At 54.4% G+C, this 27,692-nt stretch overlaps 1 protein-coding gene across 1 annotated transcript; it reads right to left on the reverse strand.

Annotated features, from left to right (window-relative positions):
* Positions 1-13,356: 13,356 nt before the first annotated feature.
* Positions 13,357-20,792, reverse strand: LOC123370166 (calcium-binding protein 2-like). Its single transcript, XM_045016442.1, has 6 exons — positions 20,469-20,792; positions 18,433-18,463; positions 17,665-17,808; positions 14,928-15,037; positions 14,652-14,799; positions 13,357-13,823 (listed from the first exon to the last, which is right to left on the reverse strand). Exons 1-6 carry the CDS (start codon positions 20,712-20,714, stop codon positions 13,795-13,797), a joined length of 708 nt encoding a protein of 235 aa, XP_044872377.1. The 5' UTR covers positions 20,715-20,792; the 3' UTR covers positions 13,357-13,794.
* Between the last annotated feature and the right edge of the window lie 6,900 nt (positions 20,793-27,692).

The following is a 27,692-nucleotide window of genomic DNA, read 5'->3' on the forward strand; positions in this document are numbered from 1 at the left end:
AAGCAGGACCAAACCCAACTAAATCATCCCAGCCAGGGCTTTGTCAAGCCTGACCTTAAAAACCTCTAAGGAAGGAGATTCCACCACCTCCCTAGGTAACACATTCCAGTTCTTCACCACCCTACTAGTGAAAAAGTTTTTCCTAATGTCCAACCTAAACCTCCCCCTCTGCAACTTGAGACCATTACTCCTTGTTCTGTCATCTTCTACCACTGAGAACAGTCTAGATCCATCCTCTTTGGAACCTCCTTTCAGGTAGTTGAAAGCAGCTATCAAATCCCCCCTCATTCTTCTCTTCGGCAGGCTAAACAATCTCAGTTCCCTCAGCCTCTCCTCATAAGTCATGTGCTCCAGCCCCCTAATCATTTTTGTTGCCCTCCGCTGGACTCTCTCCAATTTATCCACATCCTTCTTGTAGTGTGGGGCTCAAAACTGGACACAGTACTCCAAATGAGGCCTCACCAGTGCTGAATAGAGGGGAATGATCACATCCCTCAATCTGCTGGAAATGCCCCTACTTATACAACCCAAAATGCCATTAGCCTTCTTGGCAACAAGGGCACACTGTTGACTCATATTCAGCTTTTCGTCCACCGTAACCCCTAGATCCTTTTCTGCAGAACTGCTGCCCAGCCATTCGGTCCCTAGTCTATAGCAGTGCATGGGATTCTTCCATCCTAAGTGCAGGACTCTGCACTTGTCCTTGTTGAACCTCATCATATTTCTTTTGGCCCAATCCTCTAATGTGTCTAGGTCCCTCTGTATCCTAGCCCTACCCTCCAGCGTATCAACCACTCCTCCCAGTTTAGTGTCATCTGCAAACTTGCTAAGGGTGCAGTCCACACCATCCTCCAGATCGTTAATGAAGATATTGAACAAAACCGGCCCCAGCACTGACCCTTGGGGCACTCCACTTGATACCGGCTGCCAACTAGACATGGAACCTTTGATCACTACCCGTTGAGCCCGACCATCTAGCCAGTTTTCTATCCACCTTACCATCCATTCATCCAGCCCATACTTCTTTAACTTGCTGGCAAGAATACTGTGGGAGACTGTATCAAAAGCTTTGCTAAAATCCAGAAATAGCACATCCACTGCTTTCCCCTCATCCACAGAGCCGGTTATCTCGTCATAGAAGGCAATTAGGTTAGTCAGGCATGACTTGCCCTTGGTGAATCCATGCTGACTGTTCCTGATCACTTTCCCCTCCTTTAAGTGGTTCAGAATTGATTCCTTGAGGACCTGTTCCATGATTTTTCCAGGGACTGAGGTGAGACTGACTGGCCTGTAGTTCCCTGGATCTTCTTCCCTTTTTTAAAGATGGGCACTACATTAGCTTTTTTCCAGTCATCCGGGACCTCCCCCAATCGCCATGATTTTTCAAAGATAATGGCCAATGGCTCTGCAATCTCATCAGCCAACTCCTTTAGCACCCTTGGATGCAGCGCATCCGGCCCCATGGACTTGTGCTCATCCAGCTTTTCTAAATAGTCCCGAACTACTTCTTTCTCCACAGAGAGCTGGTCACCTCCTCCCCATACCGTGCTGCAGAGTGCAGCTGTCTGGGAGCTGACCTTGTCTGTGAAGACAGAGGCAAAAAAAGCATTGAGTACACTAGCTTTCTCCACATCCTCTGTCACTAGGTTCCCTCCCTCATTCAGCAAGGGGCCCACACTTTCCTTGACTTTCTTCTTGTTGCTAACATACCTGAAGAAACCCTTCTTGTTACTCCTAACATCTCCGGCTAGCTGCAACTCCAAGCGTGATTTGGCCTTCCTGATTTCACTCCTGCATACCTGAGCAATACTTTTATACTCCTCCCTGGTTATTTGTCCAATCTTCCACTTCTTGTAAGCTGTTTTTTTGTGTTTAAGACGAGCAAGGATTTCACTGTTAAGCCAAGCTGGTCGCCTGCCATATTTACTTTTCTTCCTACACATCGGGATGGTTTGTTCCTGCAACCTCAATAAGGATTCTTTAAAATACAGCCAGCTTTCCTCGACTCCTTTCCCCGTCATGTTATTCTCCCAGGGGACCTTGCCCATCAGATCCCTGAGGGAGTCGAAGTCTGCTTTTCTGAAGTCCAGGGTCTCTGTTCTCAGCCCTGATCTCATCCAGAACCTCTGGGCACTGCCATAAATACAACTAGTAAGAATAATAGATTTAGAAGGGATCGTTATGATCATCTGGTCACATGCATAACACAGGCTAGAATATCTTGCGGCAGAGGAACTCATTTATCTGCACTCACACAGAAACTGCTCTCTCAAGGGGTGAGAATCAGCAGTGTGTGTCAAACCCACAGCCTTTCAATAGCTTCTAAGCTCTAAAAACCCAACACACAATCCATTATCACCACCAGTACAGGATGCTCACTGTACACTGAGCCAGACCCCAATAGGAGTGTCTTCATCAGCCTCCGTGCGCTCTGGATTTCACCATTAGTGTATTTCCTCTCTGAAAGATGAATCGGGGTTTGCCAAAGCCCAGAACTGTAGAGTTTGAGATGGAAAAGTCCCTTTACTTTCTGAAAACTAAACCAGACACACCCTGAGGCTTATCTTCCTGCTGAAACTGACCGGGATAGCTATAGTGTAGCACACTGTAGCAGCCTCAAAGGGGTTAATGAGCATAAGCGCTGGGAGGAAGTTGCTGACTAGCAACAGCTGAGCTCATAGGCTGCTCCTGGAAAGAGAAGCCTCCTAGAGAGAGAGAGCAGCTGAGCTCCCAGGGGCAGAGAGACCCCGGCCAGAACAGCATCTGAGCAAGAGGCCTCCCAGGGAGCTGGAACAGGCCCAGCCTGCTAGGGGCTGCGTGGCCAGGCAACCTGAGCAGACTTGGCATCAACCTGAAGGTAGGAAGTGGCCATGGGAAGTAGCATTGAGTGGGATGGATGGAGCAGCTTACTCCAGGGTTCCTGAGCTGGAAGAAAGCCCGAGGAGTGGGAGGCCTGGGTCCCCATGTGACCCCTGCAGGAAGGGGAGGGCACAGCTCTGCCACAAGGGAGCACAAGGACTATTGAGCCCTGGGTGGGGATGATGGCTCAGGCTCATTATTTTCTTGAGCAAGGGGCTGGGATAACTAGGACAGAGGGTCTCAACTAGAGGTGTCGGGAGGTCACACCTGCCCTGCCCCTCCATATTGCTAAATGGGAAGGGATGGATGGTCTAGTGGTTAAAGCACTAGCCTGGGACTTGGTTCAATTCTCTGCTATGCTATAGACTCCCTGCGTGACCTGGAGCAAGTCCCTTAGCAGCTCTGTGCCTCAGTTTCCCAATCTGTGCAATGGGGATCACAGCACTGCCCTAACTCCTGGGGCGGGGGCACGATGGTTCATATATCAAAGATTGGAAGGTACTCCATTACTATGGTGATGGGGGGCAGATAAGGATGATGTCACACACAGCTGGGAGGCTTCTACCCCAGGGGCCTGGAGAACAGCTGATGCACTGCTGAGATTGGCAGAGCTGGGTGACTGCAGCATCAGCAATGGAGGATGCTATGCACTGGAGATTAGCTTGTCACTGGGGTTAGAACCGGGGGCGGGCATGGATTTCCCTACACCCCCCCCCCCCAGGAGTACACACTCTCCTGAATGTCCCCAACACCCCCCACAGTGTTGTGAACTAGTTACATGCAGTGTTGCCAATTTAGTGGTTGGAAATTTGAATTGAAATTGAAACATTAATGCACACTTTAAAAGCATATAAAGTATCCGATAAAATACATGTATCTGAAAAAGTACAATAGATTTTAAAAGTATGAACATAGACTAGCTTCCTTATACAGCTGTTTTTTATGACAATGTCAGTGCATTCATTTTGGTGATTTTGGCCAACCTAATAATTTCAAATGATGATTTGTAAGCAAAGTATAATTGAGCTCTCCCTGACAGCTAGTGATGAGCTGGGGGCTGACCAGATTGTATTTACATTCACACCTAATCTATCTAGGTATCCAGCAAACCGAGCTGCATTGCCCAAGTGTTAGATTTTGGCTGGGGTTGGGTTACAAATCACTTGAATGCAGGCGGGGGGTAATGAAATGTTGTTGTTCTTATTGTATGAGTAAAGGGCAGTGAAACTGCACTTAGCCTGTGCTGATTGAGGGCATCAAGAGAGAGGGTGGGAACAGGTGTTTTGCTTAATGGTCTGCCTGAGTCACAAGTACTATTTGACTTGCCCCTCTCCACTGTTTAAAGACAGAGCTGATTAGGCTTCATAGATAGTCTTTTGTTTTGTTAAAGTGACAATTACAGCTGAAATCACTGATAAGCAGGTCTAAGTGCTTAAAGCTGCTATGGGACAGTGTTTCTGTGGAAGAGATGGCCCAGTCTGCACTAGCAGTGAAGTTCCCCCACTGAGAGGTCAGCTGAAATCACTGAGAGCTGGTGGAACCTCAAGAGACCAACTCCCAGAGGTCACAGTGGCAGCAGAAGGTGATGGCGCAGGACCATTGGCAACAGAGTGATGGAGTGAACAGTGGCAGAATGAACAACAGTGGCCAGAGCGAACAGTAAGCAGCTGGAGGAATGAGCACGGTGCCTTCTTGCCCCCAACCTGGGAGGTGAACTCATGTGAAAGCACCTCTGAACTCTGAATCTCCACTGACCAAAGACAACACCGGTGAGTGTTAATGAGTCTGTTAAGAATGCTGGAGACACAACACAGTTCATGTGAACAAACATGGCTGTGGCATCATACTTTCTATTTAAGCAAGAGATACCACACACTACAAACTGGGGGCCAATGTTAAGTGCATTGTTGCTTGTTCATCCTGAAGTTGAACACTGGTTCTGAACAAGACCAGCAAATGCTCACTGTCTTTCTGCAAGAAACTCAACTGAATGGCTAGAAGCATGTGGTGCAACAGTGTAAGGCTCAACAGTTGAAAAAGTGAAGAACTTTCTCACCACATTCAAAAAATGTGCGTACATGGCTGATGAATGCACCAATGCAAATGGGTGTCAAGTATTAAGTCATTGTGTACATTATCTTGATGTCAGTGGTAGGCCAGTAGATGCATTTCTAGATGTTCAAGTTATAAAAGACACATCGGCTGCATCTCGGACACCCCACTCCTTAGAAAAATTAAAGGCTTGCTATGTGCTCAGGACAAAATAGAGAATTTGAACACACAGTGGAATATCATATGACGAATGAATGAAGATTTGATTTCAACTTCTTTTTTATCATCACTAGTGGCTCTTTATGCTATGCTTCCTCGGATGAAAGAAGTAGGAATTCATCTCTTGCTACTCCCAGTAACAACAGCAACAGCTGCATTCAAGAAGTTGATTAACAGAGTTGTGCAAAATTATAACAAGAAACCAAGAAGAATGTAGATGTTGTGCTTCATAGAAGGCATGAGTAGCCAACTTTAATGTGTGTGGTGATTTTAAAACATGAGTTAAATCTAATAAAATGGTCATGAAACATTTTTCAGTTTTCACTATGGTGCCATACAGCGCACCTTCACCCTCACGGTCTCACCCCTTATCGGCCCTGACACACACATCCCTGTAAATTCAAACACCCCCCCCAATTTCAATTCCTGGGGAAAACACTGGGGGGGGGGGAATACCATCTCTGAACTATGCAAGGCCACTGCAATGGCAGCCCAGTGGGGAAAGGGCAGTGCTAGAAGCAGCAAAAGGGAAGCACCCCATAGGGCAAAGGGAAGCACATGGGGCTGTGTCATAAACAGATAGTTAAGGGTTAATGTCTCTTTTACCTGTAAAGGGTTAAGAAGCAGTAAACCTGGCTGATACCTGACCAGAGGACCAATAAGGGGACAAGATACTTTCAAATCTTGGTGGAGGGAAGTCTTTTGTTTGTGTTCTTTGTTTGGGGGTTGTTCGCTCTTGGGACTAAGAGGGACCAGACATCAATCCAGGCTCTCCAAATCTTTCTGAATCAGTCTCCCATGTTTCAAACTTGTAAGTAACAGCCAGGCAAGGCATGTTAGTCTTATTTTTGTTTTCTCAACTTGTAAATGTTCCTTTTGGCTGAGAGGATTTTACCTCTGTTTGCTGTAACTTTGAACCTAAGGCTAGAGGGGGTTCCTCTGGGCTATATGAATCTGATTACCCTGTAAAGTATTTTCCATCCTGATTCTACAGAGAGAATTTTTACCTTTTTCTTTAATTAAAAGCTTTCTTTTTAAGAACCTGATTGATTTTTTCCTTGTGTTAAGATCCAAGGGGATTGGATCTGGACTCACCAGGAATTGGTGGGGGAAGGGAGGGGGGATGGTTAAATTCTCTTTGTATTAAGATCCAAGGGGTTGGATCAGTGTTCACCAGGAACTTGGTGAAAAAGCCTCCCAGGGAGGGGAAGGTTTTGGGGGGACAGAAAGTGATCCAGACACTAAAATTTCTGGATGGTGGCAGTGTTACCAGATCTAAGCTAGTAATTAAGCTTAAAAGTGTCCATGCAGATCCCCACATCTGTACCCTAAAGTTCAGAGTGGGGGAGGAACCTTGACAGGCTGACATGAGCTTTGAGGTCCCAGAGCAGAAATACAGTGAGTCCGGGGGAACTGATGCCATCCACTCCATCCCCCACTCCAGTCCCACTGGGTAAATGCTGACGCGCGCACACCAAGGGAGCAAATCCAGATGAGGGCAGGGACTGCAATGGGGGAATACACTCTCAGGTGCCCTTCTCCCCCAGCCCCACCCCGACCCCTGGCTGTAACAGCCCAGCTGGGTGGGGTGCTCAGACCCCCACCCCTCCAGCTGTGCCATGGGCAGAGAAAGAAATGAGACTACAAACACAGAGATCTCCCTGTGGCTGGGACCCAGTGGGTGTGTGACAGCCGACATGCTGGGAATTGAAGTGGGGTCCGCTAGAGCTAAAAGCACAGAGCCACTACAGCTGGCGCTAGAGACCTGGAACATGTGACTCTGGACGGGCAACTGTAATACGCACTCACCATACCCTCTGCTGGCTGGGATCACAACTGCTCATCTACATGCCATAGCCCCTCTACTGCTGGTGGGGATTCTCCTTTAGCTCAGCAGCCTGGGCAGAAGGCTCCCAGTTCTATCCCCACTGAAGAGCAGGGACACCTGGAAAGGCCAAGGGGGCAACAGTCAGGTGATACCCTGTAGTGCAACAGGCAGCTGTAAGGCAGCATGGCAACCATGGTCCTCAGGACTGGCCCATGGGACCTAACCCATAAGAAACAGCTTTGTGGGACCCAAGAGATGATTCCCTCTAGGGGGCTAGGAGCTAGGGGGCTTGCCCCAGGCCTGGAGTCTGGTCTGTCTCCAGCACTGAGATCCCCATGGTCCACAAAAAGAGTTAGATCCCAGGGGGAAGTGCTAGAGCAATGGGGGGAAGCTGAGATGGAAGGCTGGCCCAGTGGTTAGGGCACTGGCTTTGGGGGGGCCTGGATTCAAGTTCCAGCTTTCCCATGTGCTCCCTGGATAACCTTGGGCAAATCACTTAGCCTCTCTGAGCTTCAGTTGCCTCATCTGTACAATGGAGATCACAGCACTGCCCTGCCTCATGGGGAGCTGCAAGGGTCAATACACTAAAGGGTGCACAGGTGGTAGCTTGTGTCAGCTCAGTGCACTGCACCCTATGGGCTCCTTGCATCCCTCCATTCCCCCACAGCTCCCTGGTGCCAACCTGCCATCCCCCTCTATTGCAGGGACTCTCTGCATCCACCCAGTCCCTGTGTGTCTCCATTCTCCCATGCTAGGGACTCCCTGTGCCCCCCACTGGCCCCTTCCCCTATATCAGGGCCACCCATCTCTCCCCCCCATGCCAGGGGCTGTGTGCACCCCTCCATTCCCCTTTTATCCAATATCAGGTTCCCCCAATCTCCACCCCACCAGGGATCCCAGGTACCCCTGTAGAGGGGTTGCTCACCAGCCAGTGAGTGTGGCTGGAGCAGCCTCTTCAGCTCCAGCACCCCCTGACCACAGTCACTGTTAGGCCTGAGTTGCCCCTTCCCATGCCTCAGCCCTCTGGCCAGGTCCCTTCCAGCCCCATTCCTTCAGATGTGGTGAATCAGTCCCTGAAGAGTGGACAAGTCTCTACCAGGAGTCTAGCTCAGTTGGACTTGCTGGTCAGTGCTCACAGCATGAAGCAGGAGGACTGAAGCCCCGACAAAAATCACGGAGTCAGTGAGGCTACAGGGCCTACCCTGGAGGAAGAGTGAGGCCCCTTAAGGGTCTAACACACTGAAGGGGTTCCTCCAAGAAACTTATTAAAAGATGCAATGGAGCACCAATCCTGTGGGTCCATGGTAGTTAGTGTTAGCAGTGGGATACTGAATGCATCAGTAGTGTTTTGCAATACATGACTTGCTGAAGTAAAAAACAAGGTTAGTCAAAGGAAAAAGCAAGAAAATGGCATATAACCATCTCCCTAAGAAGGACATCACAAACCTGTGCGGGGCAAGAGGGTATTGGGTATTGGGAAGCTCAACAAGGAGCAACTGATTGTATGGCTGGAGAAGGATGATTGGACCAAGAACCAGAATCCAGACCCAGCTGAAGTTCCAAGGGGGTCTGTGTGTGGGCTGCAGCCAGCCAGCCACACATGGATGATGCTCTGGCTTTCACCAGCCTTGACTATATTGGAGGGTGACACTAACACACCCCCAAGATCAAGAAAGGCTGCAGCCATGGCAGCAGCGGGGCAGCCTCAAGACGTGATTCCCCTTCCAGCAGTGCACTTTCATGACCGGGTTCCCCATCAATAAACTTGAAGTGGTGAGAATTGAAGCTGGGAGCTTCATGTAGAGCAGCAGAGACTGGAGGACCGTGCAAGGGAGGGAGCTGACCAGGAGAAGCAGCAAAAAACATGAGAAAGAACACAGAAGCATGAACTGGAGATGGAGAAATAGAAGTGGGGAAAGACCTCGGGATGCCAATCGTCAGGAAACCTAGATACCAAAGAGTTGCTCCAGTTTAAGGGAATGATATAGATGCCAACATCACTGCCTTTGAGAATACTTGTGATTTGAACCAGGATGACCCTGCTGACCAGCTCCAATGTCTTACCCCCTAACTTGATACCCAAGGTACAATCCAGACTTGTGAGTAACTACCCTCTAACCTGGGGTGCCCTGTGCTGCCCTTTCCTGGCCAATACACATTCATATAAAGTCCATCATTTTATTAATAGAAATGATATGCACCCCGCCTGCTGTCCCAAATGGAGGTTCTCAAACACTTCCGTTTAAACACACTGGATTAGATAAAACAAGTTTATTAGCTACAGAGAGAGAACTTTGAAGTGAATACATAATGAGGCATTAAAGTCAGAAAAAGGTTACAAGAAAAGTAAAGATAAAACACAACTAAAGCCTCAGTGAACAAACTATGTTAAATTCACAGCAAAATTTCTCTCACCACATACTCTCAACAGTTTTACAGGCCAAACATCCGAAGCCAGGCCCCCTTCTTCTGTGTAATGGCTGCTTACTTTGTTCCTTCTGGTGCAGCAAATCGATGGACAGAGTGAAAGGAAGGAGGAGGAGTCCCTTGGGGTGTCTGCCCCCTTTTTTATAGTCCTGTCCCCATGTTGAGATGCATGTCCAGCTGGGAACAGACGACAGACAGCCTGTGTGGAGTGGAACCCCAGGCTGGTTCTTTACTAAGATGTAGGTTTGGGGTTTGTTTTTTTTGTTTGTTTGTTTTGGGGTTTTTTGCCCCTTCCCCCTTTCCTGCCAAAGAATGGCCACTTAGCAGGTAATGGCCCTGCTTGTTGACACCAGGCTGAAGTGTCAGTTTGCCCTTCCTCTCTGAGGAACTGGTTTGGCCACTCCCCAGACATTTCTGGAAAACCTTCTTCTAGTCATGATCCCCGCTTATGTTTAGAACTTCCCACAGAATGCGGCTATGTATATTTTGCCATGATATTACTGATCAGCAAATTATGAGTTTTTTTCACTGATACCTCCCAAGGCAATACTTGTACAATAGAGTGTGGACACAGGGGTGCAGGCTGTCTCTCTCAGTCCCAAAGCAATACTCTACTGCTTAAGTCTGAAATGACATCTGAGGCTTACAGGAAAAGGTTTGGAGTGTGTGCAAAAGATCAAGGTTGTGACACATATGGAAGCCACCACCCTGATGGGAGAATGGTGATGGGGCAAGGATGTAGGTGTCACGACACTGGAGGATTGGGGGAACAATTCTATAAGATACTTCCCCACAAGCTTAAAACATGGTTATTGGACAGAAAGCCTAAGGCTGAGTGGGAGCAGAAAGTTAATGGGAAGACATTCATGGGCTGGAGGGACTGTGGGACAAAGAGAACCCTTGCTGGTGAAACCCCATCAAATCCTGAAAGGCAGGACAACCTGAGGTAAGGTTCCAAATGGGAAGCCATTGACCCTACCTATAGCTGAGATCCCTGGGCAGACACAGGAAGGATCGGGGTGGCTGGTCTCCAGGATATCAGCTTTGATTCTTGGGAATGAATGTGTCACTTTAAGACAAAATTCAGCCCCTCTTGCTGGACCAGCCCAGGGTTTGAACCAAGCAGACCAAAGGTGTTAGCGATAGTGCAAACAGGGAGAAGGAGGAAAGGTTGTTAAAGTCAGGAGACCTGTCTGTCTGTCTGTAAGCAGAGAGCTGTATCCAAGTGGGGCAGAGGAATGCACCTATCCATCTCCGCACAGCAGATGTGAGTCACACGGGCTCAGGCACAACTTGCCTGAGGCCTGCTGCTGTGACCAAGGGAGCCAGCCTGGGGAAGTAGAGGCCGAGTGGGTCCGGTGGTGGCTGAGGCCCTAGCTGAGCATGGGAGGACATGAGCAGGGCAGGATGACTGCCAGATACATTTGTCCTGTTCAGGGTGGGAGAAGCCCCAGGGAAGGGTAAAGCATCTGGACAGCAGCTACTGGACATGGCCACAACTTGTCAGGGCATGGCCATGGAACTGATGGGTTCTCCTACCCAAGACAGCCTGAATCACAGCCCATCGGGGCAGGGAGCCCTAAGACAGGACTCTGTCCTGAGGGTGAGGGCAACAGGTTGACCCCACCAGCAGAAACGTGTTCCCAGCATATGCATAGCCCTGGCCTTGAGACGCAGCTCCAGAGGGGGCCTGCCAGTGTGGGGCACCCCCCAGAATCCATACCTAAGCACCCCTGGGACACCGGCGCCCCAGAGATATGGCTGGGTTAAGACCACCCTTGCAGGGGAACAAACCTACACTGATACCCCACCAGATGCTCACAGGGTCACTTCCTAGCCAACCTAGGGCTCAGGACACCCCAGGCTGCAGCCAGGATGGCTGACCCATGGAGGAATGTGGGTTCCCTCCCCTCATCTTTCCCTAGAAGAAGACAGGGAGGAGGTAGCAGCTGGACCCAGTTTCAAACCCAAAGGTTCTGGAGTGGCCAAAGGGCTGGGGGGCCGCATGAAAACTTCCCATGTGCACCCTGCTCATGTCATCAAACAGACCAGCCCGAAGGGAGGACGTGAAACTGCTCTGCCCTGTGCTGTGAAAACTGTACGCTTGGTTAGAAACTGTGCTGTACGCATCTCACAAGCACCAGGTAGAACTGCCACCGTGGAAATGGGCGCTATGCTGGGGTGTCTCCGAAAAGCCATAGTGGACTCGAACCTTCCAGGTCAGAGGATAAAGCAGCCCTGCTCAGTTCGGCCCCCGAGGGAGAAGAGCTGTGACAAAGTGGGAATCTTCTGTAATATTTTTATGAATCTTGTGTGCCTCAGTTTCCCTCTGTACTCTGCATTGCTAGCCAGTTTGGGAGTGGAGAGTTAAATCTGCTCTTGGGGGGCAGTGTGTGGCAGGAGAGGGGGTGTATGTGAGAGACCTTCCTGACTGGGCCCCAATGAATAGGGTCATCAGGGAACTGGTTGAAACTGACCCAGCTCAAGAGAGGGTCCTGAGGGACAATGGGAAGCCCTAAGGACTGGACACTGGACAGCAGGCAGGACTGTGAATTCTGCATGGCCTTGCCTGGAGCCAAAGGATTGGGAGGTGACCAGTGGAGGACCAAGAGTAGGCTTCTGGAAGAATTGGCCCGACTAAGGATGCCAGAGAGAGACAGTGCCTGAGATGGAATCCACTATAGCGAGGCAGGTGGGTCGCTTGGGCTTGGCCAGAGGGATTGTGCTTTAACCTTCCTTTCTCTGGGCTACCCTCAAGACTTGGAAAGCCATGTGCCAAGGGACTAACCAACCCTTCTGTGGTTGGAAAAGCTGCCCTGTGTCACTGCAGACACCGGCTGGGGTGCATCAGAGTTACACATCCCTAAGAGGACGTCTGGCTCAGTTGGCCTCACTGGCCAGAGCTCACCACATGAGGCAGGAAGACTGGAGCCCAGAGGCAAGTGAAGTTGTGTGGCCAGCCCTGGAGGAAGAGTGGGACCCCCTTGGGGGCCTGGTCCACTGAGCAGAGTCCCCCAAAGCATTGGTTCCCAATGTTTTTCTCTGCCGTGGTGGCACAACTTGATACCATCATGTGACTCCTGTAACGTCAAGTTCACATGACCGTCGTGTAACATTGCGTCTATCATAGGCCACTCTTAATTTTGACTCATGAATATTCAGGAACCAATCCAGAATGAGGCTAGTAGGGTTAAAATCAAAACAAACACTTCAGCTAGTGTTAGATCGCGATCTGTTGTTTGTGCCAGAATAATGTTTTGAGATGACAAGCAATTAATAGTTAATCATTTCTGCTCATTCCCAAAATAGTTTTCCCAAGTGCGTGTCACTTTCTCCACTGTTTTTAATGCGATATAATTACTTATAATGCTGTTCCAGGTCTGGCTCGTTCCAGCTATTACCCTAAGTCAAATGTAAATTTAAAACTTAGGCTTAAATTCTATGTCTTTGTTTATGTGCATCATCATCAAAGGCTCATTGCAGCACATTGCATTCATCAGGGCACGTCCGTCTGTGTTTACTTTTTCTCCCTTAGCCTCACTTTGGGGAATGGAATGTGAGCTCTGCATAGTATTTGAAAGAGGCCTCGTCCGGGGAGCAAACGTACAGACTGACATCCAGCTCCAACGCTCATTAGAATACAAGGGAAGGTTTTTGTTCTCACATGTAGTTTTTTCAAAAAATTCCACAGCCCAGCTGCCAGCACAGCAGTGTGCCATGGCACACCGGTCAGGAAACACTGCTCCAAGGGATTGTGGAAAAGCCAGGGTGTAACACCAATCCTGTGGATCCGTGACAGAGGACAAATGGAAACAGCACCACTGTTAATGCTCTGTCACCGCCAGGCATTTTAGCAGAGCCATTCAGTGAACAAGGGGATGGGGTGGAGCTGGAGTAGTGAAGGGTTGGGTGGTCTCCCCCACTCCAATCTAGCCACCGGTGGGAAGAGGGGATTTCCCTGACTTGGGGCAGGAGCAGGAAGGTGGGCACCTAGGGCAGCTCATGGGCTGGGCTGGAGGCGGAGACCAGCACAGCACAGCAGCAAAGGCGAGCTGCCGGGACAGTCTGATTGGGAGTGAGGGGAGATTATCTGGGATCCCAGCTGGGGAGCAGGGCCTGGCCTAGTCAGAGCCTTAGCAGCCCCCAATGGGGTTGCCAACTGGGCATTCAGGCCCTGCCCCCTGGCAACGCACTGTGAGGGAGAGGAGCCAGCAGAGGGGCAGGCAGACCCAGAGGGAGGGGTCTTCTTAGAAAGGCCCATAAGGGAGTCGCGAGGGAACTTCCTGCTGACAAAGAAGGGGGGTCACCAGCTGTCAAGAAGCGGGGATCCACTTGGAGCTGCTCTGTCGCCCTGGAGGCTGGAACGGCGACGGTGATGGGGGGTGAGGACCCCCCTCCCCCAGGCCTTGTTAGCGGGAGGACAACATCATCACAAACTCTGAGAGAGACATAACGTGGGATCTGGGGTGAGCGAATACCAGTGCCTCCCTCTGCACATCTGGCACAACACAGCCTGACTGCACTGTCCTGTGCATCCCACTCCTCCACCCCCTGGACTGTACCCCAGCCACGGCTCCCTCTACCAGGCTTCAGGATGCTGCAGCCCACCCCAAGCAAGTGGAGCTTCCGCAGCAGGGGGCACGGGGCTGCAGGGGGGCTGTGGAGAGCAGGGCGAGGGCTTGGAGCAGCCAAAGGGCAGGAATCATGTCCCCGGGAGGCAGGATGCTGGGGGGAGATTGTCCCCTCCACCCCCCAGCCATAACTGCCCCTCCTCTCATCTGACCCTCCCCAGTCCTAGCTCTGGCTCCCTCCCCTGCTCCAGCCAGTCGCACAGCAGGTAGCTCTGCCCCAGGCACCACCCACCCCAACCCTGTGAAAAAACAGCCCTCCTGGGGCTGCAGAAAGTGGGGCTGAGCCTCACCCTGTTCTGGAGGGGGTCGGGGGTGGCTCTTTAGCCCAGGGCCCTAGACCCTATAGCTCTGGGTTAAGGGTCCAGCACACAACTAAACACAAGGGGGAGAGCACAGACAGGACTGGGGGCGGGGAGTGTCACAGGAAGACACTGGCAGGGAGAGATGGGGGAGGTCTCTGCAGGGATGAGACCTTGCTGCCGCGGCAGAGGAGGTATCCCCAGGGCTCAGTGTGGAGGGAGGTGGGGGGTTTCTGGCACCAGTGGGTGGGAGGCAGGTTCCCAAAAGCCAGTGCAGTCAGTGGGGGGAGGGGAGTCCCTGGAGTCAATGGGTGGGGGCTGCAGAGCATCTCTCACCGTCAAAGTCCACATGGCCGTCCCCATTGAGGTCAACATCGCGCAGGATCTCCTCCACCTCCGGCAGCGGGACCTGCTCCCCCAGCAGGGCCAGGAGGGCGTCCTTCAGCTCTGTGCTGCTGATCTCCCCGTCCCCGTTCCTGTCCAACTGGGGGGGGGGAGGAAGAGAACGGGGTGAGTGTGGGATGACCCGGCTGGATGGGTGCCAGCCACATCCTCGCCCTGCTCCCCCTCCCCCGTGAGCCCATGTTCCCCCTTCTTCCTACACCCTCATACCTCACGGAAGGCAATCTTGAGCTCACGCACCCCCACCATGTGGGCTGTCTCCTCACGCAGCTTCGGCCCCATCATCTCCACAAAGTCCTCAAAGTCCACGCGCCCACCCACTGCGGGAGAGACACGGAGATCAGTGCCCAGCCCCCGCAATGGGGAGGGGTCCCATGGAGGGAGGTCATGTGAGGGGAGGGGAGTCTCTCTGGGACAGAGGCAGGGTCCCATGGGGGAGCAGTGAGGGGGGAGAGGGGTCTCGCTGGGGCTGGGGTGGGGTGCCATGGGCTCTAGGTATTTTGCCGCCCCAAGCAAAAAAACTTTTGGCTGCCCCCGACCCCAGCCCTGGGCTCCTCCCCCGCACCCCCTGCTGCCCAGCTCTGGGTTCCCCCCAACACCCCCAACAGTGCCCTCCCCCCACCTGCACCCCCCTGCCGCCCCAGCCCTGGGCTCTCCCCCCTACCTGCACCCTCCTGCCGCCCAACCCTGGGTCACTGGTAACTCACTCCCAGGGCGGGTCATCAGCATCCCGCTCATGACACTAGCAGAGGCAGAGGCTGCATCCACCGGACTCCTTCCCAGCGCCCAGGGGGGCCCTGACTCCACCCGCTCCCCCCTCGCCTCCAGCCAGTCCGGCGCTGGCAGGGTCGGGGTAAGCAGCAGGGCTCCTGGGCCACGCCTCAGCCCAGGGTCCCTCCAGCCGGGACTCCTGCCCCCAGGACCAGCCGGGAATTGGGAGGGCAGAGCCGGGGAGACCGCACCAGCAGGGGGCTGAGGAGCCAGGGCAGGGCAGCCTCAGAGGGAGCAGCCGGCGGGGAACAGAGCCGCAGAGAGCGGACGTGGGCCTCGCACGGCAGCGCCCCAGGCATCGGGCCCCTCTATGGCCCCGCTGCTGCTCCTGGCCGCCCTGCCGCAGCCCCTGGGTGGCTTGGGCCACTTCGCCCAGCCCCAGTGAGGTGCTGGGGGGTGGCTGCAAGCAGCCTGCGGGTTGAGAACCACTGCACTAGATACTACTATCAGCCTGGCCCTTCCAGTAGGGTAGGGCTCAGCCCAGCACTGCATATTGCACGTGGGTTCTAGCCAGCCTTGCAGTCTGCTCTGCTCTCATCATGCCCATGGATTCCTGGCTGGAGGCCCCAGAGGATTCTGGATCTGTGCTTATGGGATCCCTTACTCTGCAGATGCCAGATAAGGAGCTGCTTCTGCCGCCTTACTATCTCGTGTGGCAGCTACCCTCTCTCCTGAGCTTAGCATATTCCCCTCTGAGCTACAGTGATAAGGGGAAACCACTAACAGATAGGGCCAGGGTGTTGTGGGACTGCTTCCTCTTTCACATCTGATAAACCCCGTTGGCACTTGTTCTAGGTGGCTGATAAGCTGTTCACAGACCCTGGTGATCTGGCCTTAACAGATCTTGGCTTTTTCTGTTGAGCAGGGCCGGCTCTAGGTTTCTGGCCGCCCCACACCTGCACCCCCTGCCGCCCCAGCCCTGGGTCACTGGTAACTTGCTCCCAGGGCGGGTCATCAGCATCCCACTCATGACACTAGCAGGGGTGGAGGCTGCATCCACCCGACTCCTTCCCGGCGTCCAGGGGGGCCCTGACTCCACCCGCTCCCCCCTCGCCTCCAGCCGGTCCAGTGCTGGCAGGGTCAGGGTAAGCAGCAGGGCTCCCAGGCCACACCTCAGCCCAAGGTCCCTCCTGCCCCCAGGACCAGCCGGGAATTGGGAGGGCAGAGCCGGGGAGACCGCACCAGCAGGGGGCTGGGGAGCCGGGGCAGGGCAGCCTCAGAGGGAGCGGCCGGCGGGGAACAGAGCCCCGGAGAGCGGGACGTGGGCCCTGCACAGCAGCGCCCCAAGCATCGGTCCCCTATATGGCCCCGCTGCTGCTTCTGGCCGCCCTGCCACGGCCCCTGGGTGGCTCGGGCCGCTTCGCCCAGCCCCAGCTGAGGCGTTGAGGGGCGGCCAACCTGCGGCACTTGCAGGTGGCTCCATGTGCCCCGCAGGGCAGCCCCCAGCCCAAGTGTCCCGCGCTCCATGTGTCGGAGCCTGCTGGATGGCTTGGCCATGGCCGGCGGCACAAACCACAGTGGCCCCAGGGCGCCCCCACGCATGACTCGCTGCTGCTGCTGGACCCCAGTCCCGGGGCCAGCTTTGGCCACCCACTGTGGCTCTTCCACCTGGACTTCCGCATCAGCTTGGGGGCCGGGACAACGTCTACCTGGGTGAGCGCCTGCAGGACCACCCACAAACAAACAAACAAACAAACAAACAAACAAAACAAAAACAAACAAACAAAATAGGATGGCCCAAATGCTGCCCCTGCAAATGTGCCGCCCCAAGCACCTGCTTGCTTTGCTGGTGCAGAGAGCCGGTCCTGGCCATGGGGGGAGCAGTGTGAGGGGCAAGGGGGTCTCTCTGGGGCCGAGGTTGGGTGCCATGGGGGGGAGCAGTGTGAGAAGGGGGGTCTCTCTGGGGCAGGGGCAGGTCCCACGGGGGGAGCAGTGTGATGGGAAGGGGTTTGTGTGGAGCAAGGGCAGGTCCCACGGGGGAGCAGTGTGAGGGGAGGGGATTTGTGTGGGGCAGGGGCAGGTCCCACAGGGGGAGCAGTGTGAGGGGAGTGGGGTCTCTCTGGAGCCGAGGCAGAGGCAGGTCCCACGGGGGGGAGCAGTGAGGAGGGGTCTCATGGATGGGTGGGATGCTATGCGGAGAGGGACCCCTGGGGGTACAGCCATTCCCCACACTCACTCCTCATCTTGATGTGCTGGGAGATCTCGATGAGCTCCATCTCGGTGGGCATGTAGCCCATAGTGCGCATGCAGGCGCCCAGGTCCTTGTAGCTCACAAAGCCATCCTGGTCTGTGTCGAACTCCTTGAAGGCATCCAGCAGCTCTGCCGAGGGGAAAACCCAGAGCCGCTCTCAGCACTGGGGTGCCTATCCCGGGCGTCCCTAGGGGGGCTCCAGGGAACCCGGCCACAGTGGGGTGAGGGTTGTGTCAGAACCAGCCTAAACTGGCCATAAGTGTGTGAGGGGTGACCCCTTCTTTGGCTGCTGCACTGATGCCACCCAGTGTCCATGACCTTCCACCAGGACCCCCAGGGATGCACGGTGAGGGGTTCCACCACTAGCCATGGTACCAGCCAGGGCACCCCCTAGTGGTCATTCTAATCATAAAGTGGACAATGCCAAGTGGGCTCTGCTACCCTGAATCTTCTGCTGCAGGCTGAGCGTGCCTGGGTTTGCACAGATACGTTCTAACCCAGGACAGGGTTACAACTGGGAGAGTCTAAAAATAAATCCAGACCCACCTCCCCGGGCAGCAGGCACTGTGCCCTTCCTTGTGTCCCTGGTCTTCGACCCACAGGGGGCTGGGCATGGCTGAGAGACGGGCACAATCCATTGCCCCACCTCTGAGAGGGCAAACAGACATGCCCAGGCCCAATGCCCCCCTGCCAGAGGCAGCCCCCCACTCCTGGTCGAGAGCCCTGCAGTCACCAGGGCTCCTGCCAACTCACCATCCAGTTCTACTGGGGACAGATCCCGCTCCTGGGGGCAGAAACAAGGGCAGGCAGTTAGACCCCAGGAACATGGGGTGGACCCCCTTAGATAGGCTGCCCCAGTATGGAGCTTGTTCCAGGGAAACCCTCCCCACAAAACCCACCCCTAGGAGCCATGCAGGCAGGGCAAGCGGGGTCAAGAGCCAGGGTGGGCGACACCAAGAAAGCGCTAAATAGGTAAAACTGCCCCCATCCCAGGGCAAGCAGGGATTGAACAAGGCAAGTGGGGGGAGGAGGGCAGAGCAGCCCCCCAAAGCAAGCAGGGGTGGAGGAGAGGGGCTCCATGTCCAGGGTGTTTCCGTGGCTCCCAGAGATGCTGGGAGCTCAGTGCGAATGCCCCCACCCGCTGCCCTTTGTAACTCAATCCCCATCAGCTTCCCCACTAGGATGCCAGTCTTGAACAGCAGAGCTGCATGCCTCCAGCCCCACAGCACAGGGAGTGCCCCATGCCAGCCTGCCTCATCCAACTGGCCCCCCACTGCCCTGCGCCTGAACCTGCCTGTGCCCCCGCCCCAGGGCCGGCGCCCCCTAGAGAGGAAAGGCCCTGTGTTCCATTCGCTGCCCCCTGAGCCAGGCAGTCCCCCTGCCCCGGGGCAGATCAGAGACAGCGCCCCCTAGAGGATTTGGGGCTGGGCAGTGATATTTTATTGGAGAAATGTGGGGAGGGGTCTCATCTCTCTCAGCGCACACCTCATTATGGGGAGAAGTGATGTGAAGGGGACAGCGGGGGAGGGAGGGCACGGGAGGTGCTGTCAGGGTGTCAACTTCATTTAGAAGTCACAGAAGTGGGTGAGAAATCCCAGCCAAAATTAACCTGCTGAAACTGAGATTAAGGAGATTGTGGGCAAAGCTGTGATCTCCAGCCCCAGCCTGGCTCAATGGCCAGCTCCCAGTGTCCCCCACCCCACCCACCCACCCACACTCCAGGCCTCCAATGGTTCCCGTTCAACCCCTACCCCACTCCCCCCAGTAGGGCCCTGCTCCTCTCTCCATCCCCTGAGGGCCCCTACTCCCACTCCCATGCAGGGGGCTGACCTGCTCCTCCATCTCTGACTGGCCCCAGCACTGGCCGCCCCACGCCCAGGGATAATGGGATTGGCAGGCTCCCAGCAGGGAGCTAAGAAGGGGCTAATTATACCAGCTAATCGGGGTGACAGGGTGCAGGCAGCAGGGCCATTGTTAAGCCCCATAGGCGCCATGCCATGCTGCAGCCCACTAAGCCACTGGGGCAGAGAAGGACCCGGAAGACAGGGCTCCATCGCTCCAAGCTCTTGGCCCCAGGAAATAATGGGCATCGGTGGGGCTTCCCCATTTCCCATCTGGGAGTGGGGACCACTGGCCCACCAAGGACTGCAGTGCCCCATTCTCCCCTGCCTCTTGGGCCTTCCGAGCCTGCCCAGTGCCTCCTCTCTCTAGAGGAGCCTGGGGGCAGGGTGCCTGCCCCCCAGCACCATTCTAGGCATTGGAGAGCTGTACCCACTGCACAGACACCCTGCTCAGCTGCCCCCATCCCACCCTAGCATGCCCCCACCATGATTGTGCCCACCCAGCCATGGCCTGCCCACCCCACCCACACAATCCAGCTAGTCATGCCCCAACCCACCCCCAAAGTACCCCCAACCAATATCATCCAACCAGCCATGACCCCACTGCCTCCCTGCTGCAGCTGCCCCTCCTCTCCCAGCCCACCCCCACACAGCACCCCCCAACCTCACGCCCACCCCTTCTCTCACCACTGCCTTGTCCTCTCCATTCCCACACTCCCCTGGCACCTTTTTGCCCACCTTTCCCCCTCTTCGTAGCCATGATCCACCCTCTCTCCTAGCGCCCAGCCCCCCCGGCAATCCATCTGCTCCTCCTGCCCCCACACACCCATACCCCACCGCCGCACCTGTATCTCTGCTCCCATCCCCTGTGCCTCCATGCCCAGCCCCAACCCACCCCCATGTCCTCATCCCACTCTGCCCCCACCCCCCCACCCCAGGCCAGCGCACCCTGCCGAAGACAGTGTTGAGGAAGGGCGAGTAGGCCTTGGTGGCGTCGGCATGGGCGTCAGCGTGATGCTTCTTGCCGTGCTTGCGCCCGTGGCTGGAGTGGGAGCTGCGGCGCGACTCGGAGCTGGGGCTCTTGCTGGCTTTGGGCTCCTCTTCCTCCTTAGGGAGTGCCTGCCCCCTCTTATTTGGGTCCTGTCCTTCTTTGCGTGTCTCCGACTCGACCTCGTTGGGCCTCTTGTGGGGCATGGGGCTGGGCACCGGGGCGCGGCAGCCAGCTCTGGGACAGGCAGCTCCAGGATGGGCACAGAGCAAGGGGACGGGAGGGCAGGGCCTTAAGAAGGAGTCAGAGAAATCCTCTTATTTCCCCACCTCCACGAGCACCAGGGCTGGGGGGCAAAGCCAATTAGCTGGGATTACAGGCAGGAAACTGGCAGCTCAGCTGCTCCAGCACCAGCCCCACTGGCACAGATCTCTGCCTCCCACCAGTGCCCCCTGGCACCCCCCAGCTCCCTGTCCCTCCCCACTGCCCCCCACTGCTCCCCCCTCCTCTCCTCATCCCCTCCCCACGACCTCCCGTGGTTCCCCTTCCCCTCACTACTGCCCCCCAGCTCCTCTCCCCTCCTTATCCCCTCCCCACAACTCTCCAGCTCTCCTTCCCCACAGCTCCCCCTCCCCTCACTACTGCCCCCTTCTCGAGGGTCCCTCTCTCTTGGGGTCAGGCCCCTCCACCTCCTGGAGCCGCATCTCTCTGGGCCTTAGCACACCTGTTTCTCACTGTGGGCCCCCTCAGGGAGTCCACTCGCTCTGGACCCCAAAGGGGATGATGCAACCCTGTTCTCTAGACTGCAGTGACTCTCTGCCAGCATAAAACAGGAGGGTTTATTGAGCATCTGAACACAGCATAGGAAACTCTCAGGGCCCTCAGACCTGGCCTCTCTCAGCACAGTACATCCATGTCTACACTGCATCAAGGTGGGCTCTGCCTGCTCCCCCTCTCCAGCCCAGAGCCCCCCTGCTTCCCAGCTGGTCATCTGATAGCACCTCCCCCAGGCCCCACCTCTGTCCATTGTCTTCTTTCCAGGTAAACAGGGTCTCCTGGGCCTCCTCTCCTCTCTTCTGTCCTCTGGCCCCTCTGGCTGGAACCGGCTGGTTAGGTCACCGGGGTCCTCTCTTTGCAGCCCATTGTCCTCCCACTGGCCAGAACTGGCTGCATCTCCTGAGCTGGGCCTCCAGGTCACCAGTCACTGGGATATTCATTCTCCAGGCCATCAGCCGGGGTCCCAAGTTCCCTCACTGGTCCTCTGTAACAACAAACTCCCTCTCCCATCACCTCGTTAAACCAGTAACACCCGGGGAAACCGAGTCCCTTCCCCTCTGCTGCAAACCATTGGAAAAACAAGGAAAACACAAGACAATCCCCCATTTCATCACACCCCCTACCCCCAGCTCTCCCTCCCCTCCACCCCCGAAAACTCCCCTTCCCCCCTCCCCTCCTCACCCCCGGCCCGCCCTTCCCCGGCTTCCCTTCCCTTACCATTGCACCACCCACAGCTCCCTGTCCCCTTCCCACTCTGCTGTCTGCCCAGCTCTCTGTCGCCTGCCCACTGTCCTCCTCTCCACACAGCTCACCTTCCCCTCAGCACTGCCTTCTCCCTACTGTCCCTCTGTTGTGCCCATCCCCACCACTCCTGCTGCCCCCGCTCCTCCCTCACTCTTCCCAGCTTTCACAGCCTGGCCTAGAAGCTCAGTTCCACACCCCTGGGCCACTACCCAGTCCTGCCTGGAGAAACTGGGGGTCCCCTGCTGGGGAGGGCAAGCTCGGCAGTGCAGGCTCCTCCCCTTCCCTAGTGTCACAGTACCCCCTGCTGGGGAGGGCCCCTGTGTTAGAGCCACTGCCTCTGGATACTCAATGGCAAATCCACTACAACCAAGATATTCTTCCCCCTTTGGTTAGGCATAGGACCCACAGTGTCCAGTGCTCAAATGTGTCTTGTGTCGGCAACAAAGGGTGCAGAGGAACTCGCTGGGGTCCTGCAGGTCTCTCACCGCTGGCATCTGTCCCAAGATCTGCAATAGTCTCTCACATCACTCTCCATCCCTGACAAGTAAAAAACCCATCCTTCTTTAACCTCTCATGGGTCCTCTATGCTCCCACGTGCCCAGCCAAAGGGCAGTGGTGGGCCTGCAAGTGTTCACCACCACCCAACCGGCGCTGGGCAGGCACAAGTCTGCTTGTAAGGTTTCCCAGGGCTTTTGTTGTTCCCCAGGAGCTTCCCTGTACAACCTTCCTGCCTCTTCAGAAACCCTTTCCCTGTTTCCCCTCCCTGGGGTTCCCGAGGGGTGGCCCCAGATGCTTTCTAGATTTGGGGCTGCTCTCTGCTCCAGGCTGGCAGCTGCTAGCTGGGACAGTGTCTTCAGTTACAGGGGTTAACTCCCCCGCCCAGCCCCAAGGCTATGCTGCTTTCTTCTGCTACTTGGCACTTGGTATCAGCCTCTGCCACACCTGAAAGCACACTGCTTTCTCCTGCTGAGTTGAAGCTGGCTGCACCCTCCCCACCTCTGCCAGTGGTTTCTTGGTCTTTCCCATTTCCTTCTGGGATCAGAACATTGCGTTTTTGCAGCAGGTTACGGCATTAACAGCTTTCGTCAGCGTTCAGCCATCCTTTCCCACCGGCCCTTCTGTTGGAACACAATCCAGCACCCCCACTTTTAAGGTACCCACCAAACCTTCTCATTCCAAACAAGATCAGCGGAAACTATCTCAAAGTAGGGGGGACCATGAGCACCCGAACTGTGTCCCCCCCGCTCATGCCAGACATTGCCACTTCTCCCCAAGCCTCATCCTTGTGCCGCCCCATCTTCCCAAGCCCCCAGCCTTCACTTGCTCCTCTCTGCAATGCCGGCTCCAGGTACCAGGCGAGCAAGCTCATGCTTGGGGCAGCAGATTCTACGGGGCGGCATTCACCCAATCCTAGGGCGGCACTGTAGGTGTTTTTATTTTTGGTTCCCCGATCTGGCCGCCCCGTAGGGGGCGGAGGAGGGGAGAGCTTTGCAGCAAACTCGGCAAGGCAGCCCGTGTCCTTCTCTCCCAGCCAACCGGAGCAGCGCAGAGGCCTCCCGGCAGGCGGCGCAGCAGTCGGGGCCATGGGGTGAGTGCCCCGCTGAAGCCCTGGCCGCCCCCCTTCTTTCTCTCCCCCCGGTCCCTCCCCCTCCCCCTCATTAGACTGGGCGCGCACTCTGCAGCACAGGCAGTCCCCCTGCACCCTGGCTTTGGCCGCCTTGTAGGGTTTTTTTGTTTTGTTTTTTTCTCCCTGCTTTGCCGGCCGCGCCATTTCCCCCTCCCTGTTTGCCACTCCAGCCGCGCCATTTTTTGTTCCCCTCTCCCCCCCCCCCACTTTGCCGCTCCAGCTGCGCCGTGTTATTTTTTTTTTTCCCCTGTTTTGCCGCTCCGGCCGTGCCGCAGGTTTTTTTTTTCCCATGCTTTGCCGCTCCAGCCGCGCCGTGTTTCCCCCACTCCCCGCTTTGCCGCTCCAGCTGTGACGTCTTTTTGTTTTGTCCCCCCCCCTCCGCTTTGCTGCTTCAGCCACACCGTGTTTTTATTTTTATTTTTCCCCTGCTTTGCCGCTCTGGCCGCCCCCCCCCCTTTTTTTTTTTTGCTTGGGGCGGCAAAAAAGCCAGAGCCGGCCCTGCCTCTGTGCCTCCTTCCTCCTCCCCATCACTCCCCCTTATGGCTGGTAACAAGTGGTGGGTCCATGGCCCCCTGATCCCCCTGAATCCAAATGCACTCTAGCAAAAGGCACAGGAGTTTTCTATTGCCCTAGTGCCAGGAGATCTACACTTCCTCCCTGCAGTTTGTCACAGTCCCTGACCATCCTTCCTTTGACCAGAGAAATCTGGGCCCCACTGTCTCCACCCTCAGCATTCTTTACCATTCACCTTTCATAAACTCCAGTGGTGGAGACCTCACAAAATTCATCAGGCATCCCTCAAGCACCTCTGTGTTAATGACAGCTGTATTAACCTGGGCCGGACAGGACATAGGTGTGACACACAGACCTGGTTGTGGTTCAAACTCTGTGTCAGCAACTCTTGGCACACCTGACACTCTCGCTACACCTAATGCACAGTTGTCATGCTTTAGAGCCAAAAGGTGGCATGTACGATATCACTGGAAAAACAAACAGCTCACTGGTCATTAATATCCTTGAGTGATGTATGTCTGGGTCTGGAGAAAGAGTTATAAATATAGGCCAGAATTATGTTCTTAAAATATGTTTGGCTAGCAATGCGTAAGCCTAGTCTGCCCTGGACAAAGAAATGGGTGTTTCTGTGTCTGACCAGCCTCATGCTCAGGCAGAGTCAACGAAGGCACCTTTACATAAAAGGTAAACAAAGCCGTCAACCTAGCAAGTAGGGGAGATAGCATCTTAGCTGTAAAGACAGGGGGTCCGGACCTCAAATGAATCAACTGATTTTCCACAATATTACTGTATTACCAAAGCGGATCAACAAACATCTTTTATGAAAGCTAATGACAAACTGGTGATTAATATCATTGTGAGATGTCAGTATTAACACTCTATGGGGAATTATGGATGCTCACTGATGATATGCTTTAAAATCTGTGACCACATAAAGAGAGAAACAGGTTTTTTCCCCAGACAGGAGGGAAGGCAGCTGGCTACCTGTCACCAAGAAAATTAAGCAATATATGACCAAAAGCAATAAAAACCCAATTTACATATGAGCCAGCAGGGGGATGAGAAAACCACAGGACAGGGAGAACAGCATGAGGTCATCCTGAGCCGGGGGCGAAAACAATGAGTTTAGGAAGATCTAAGGAGACAGAAGAAGCCAACATTGCATCCATCACTGGACAGACACAAGGGGCCAGAACTCCTGCAAGCTGAGAAAGATAGGCCCTTCCAGGGGTGGCTCTAGACCCCAGCACGCCAAGCGCGTGCTTGGGGCGGCATGCCGCGGCGGGCGCTCTGCCGGTCGCCGGGGGGGGCGGCAGGCAGGCAGGGTGCCTTCGGCGGCACGCCTGCGGGAGATCCACTGGAGCCGCGGGACCGGCGACCAGCAGAGCGCCCCCCACGGCGTGCCGCCATGCTTGGGGCGGCGAAATGTCTAGAGCCGCCCCTGGGCCCTTCAACCAAGGGGGTTGGCTTCTCCTGGGAATTGAACATAGGTGAGAAACCTGCTTAGTCAAAGATATTTCATCTAGGAAGACAAGGGACACCAGCCCCTTGTACTTCAGTGGAAGGTCCTGAGAGAGAGAGAGAGAGAGAGAGAGAGAGAGGTGGCTGGAAAGAAATAGACCATGAACCAAGGCTGTAGCTCATTAAGTCTTAGCCACTGGAAAGTGTATTTTACTTTTATTTGCTTGTATCCACTTTGTCTTTATCCGTTGTACCTGAACTCACGGAAAACCTCTGTCTCTTTGTTAACTAACTTGCTTTACTTGTAATCTGAACAAACCATGCACTGTGCTCGAATTGAAGTGATTGCTAACGCTAGTTAAAGCACAAAGCTGAGCTTTTGTCTTCTCCTTGGAGTGTTCCAGGAGAGGGCCGGACATTTCAGGGTAGATGGTTTGGGGGAAATTTGGGACTGGGAGGCATTGGGGTCACCCTGCAAGTAGTAACCAAGGCTGGTGGAGACCAGGGTGGGGCTGTTGTGTTACAGGCAGGCTGCCAGGGCCAGAGTGCTGAACAGGGCGGCACAGCACAGACACTCAGGGAACTGCATGCTTGCAGCAGAGCATTTAAGGCACCCAGGGTTACAGGGCAGGCAGTGACAACCTCTCGCTGGTCTGGGTTGAACCCCCTAAATATGACAATGGGCTTAGTTTCTTTTCACTTAGAGCAAGCGTGTCTCATGCGCTCAGTCACTCCCATAGGTAACACATTCCCTCATACAGATGGTCTGCGAGTGAGATTCCCAAGGTGAGTGCCTGGGCTCCCAACCATACTTCTTTTTCCCCAGAGGTAAACCAGGCTCCCCCCTTTACACTGGGCTTCTGCCCCTCCCTTTGCAGTTTGCACTCGCCGGATGCTCTAGCTTGCACATAATCATCAGTGAGATCGGCTGCTTTTTGGATAGAATCCAGAGGCTTATCCCAAATGGCTTGCCTGATCTCCTCAGAACAACATGCTCAGGAACTGTTCCTGGGTGAAGAGGTCAAACAACTGGTCCTAATTCTCTGACCCTGTCCCCTTGGCCCATTTTCTCATCAAATCACACTATTTATACACAGTATCAGAGCGGTAGCCATGTTAGTCTGGATCTGTAAAAAGCAACAAAGAGTCCTGTGGCACCTTATAGACTAACAGATGTATTGGAGCATGAGCTTTTGTGGGTGAATACCCACTTCGTCAGACGCATGCGAAAGCTCATCCTCCAATACATCTGTTAGTCTATAAGGTGCCACAGGACTCTTTGTTGTTATTTATACACACATTCCCTAAAACTCATCTTGTCATTTGTTCTGAGGCCTCAACAGTTCATCTAAATGCTTCAGGAGTAATTCACATCCTTTGCAATGCACCCTTTTTAAATTCATCATATTTCAAAGCTTGGTCAATTGGCATCTCATTAAATACATCCAATGCTTTACCCGAGAGCTTAGTAATCAACATTGCGTTGTTCTTCTGCTCTGGACCTTTATGGACTTCACAGAGCCTTTCGAAAGTAGTAAGGAATTCCTTAATACGGTCTACTCCTCTGTATGCAGGGCACAGCTTATCCCAGCTGGGTATCCCTTGGGGAGAGAGAGCACCTGTGGGTTGGGGGAATCTGTCCACGCCTTTCCTGCTCTTTCAGCTCCATTGCTCATTGGTGGGCAGCCGCTTCCAGTTCCAGGGCCCACCGATGTGCTTCTTTGGCTCTTCGCTCCACTTCCCATTTTGGGTATTCACACTTGCTCTCTCATTGTTCAGCTTCCCATTCTGGTGTCCTCGTGCTGCTTGCTCAGCATCTCTTGTCAGAGCTTCTTCCTCCTTTTCCAGGCTAGCCAGCTCTTCTTTGCCGTTGTTTCACTGTCACTCATTTGAAACTTCCTTTGTTCTATTTCCACACCCGAAATAAACAGAAAATAATCAAACTGTATCCATTCTTTGATTTGTACTTGGGCATCACGTACAACTATTCTACAAAAAAATGGCCAAACAGACCAATGGTCCATCTAGCCCAGTATCCTGTCTGCCAACAGTGGCCAATGCC

Source organism: Mauremys mutica, chromosome 4, assembly GCF_020497125.1.
Source record: "Mauremys mutica isolate MM-2020 ecotype Southern chromosome 4, ASM2049712v1, whole genome shotgun sequence".
Lineage (NCBI taxonomy): Eukaryota > Metazoa > Chordata > Testudines > Geoemydidae > Mauremys > Mauremys mutica.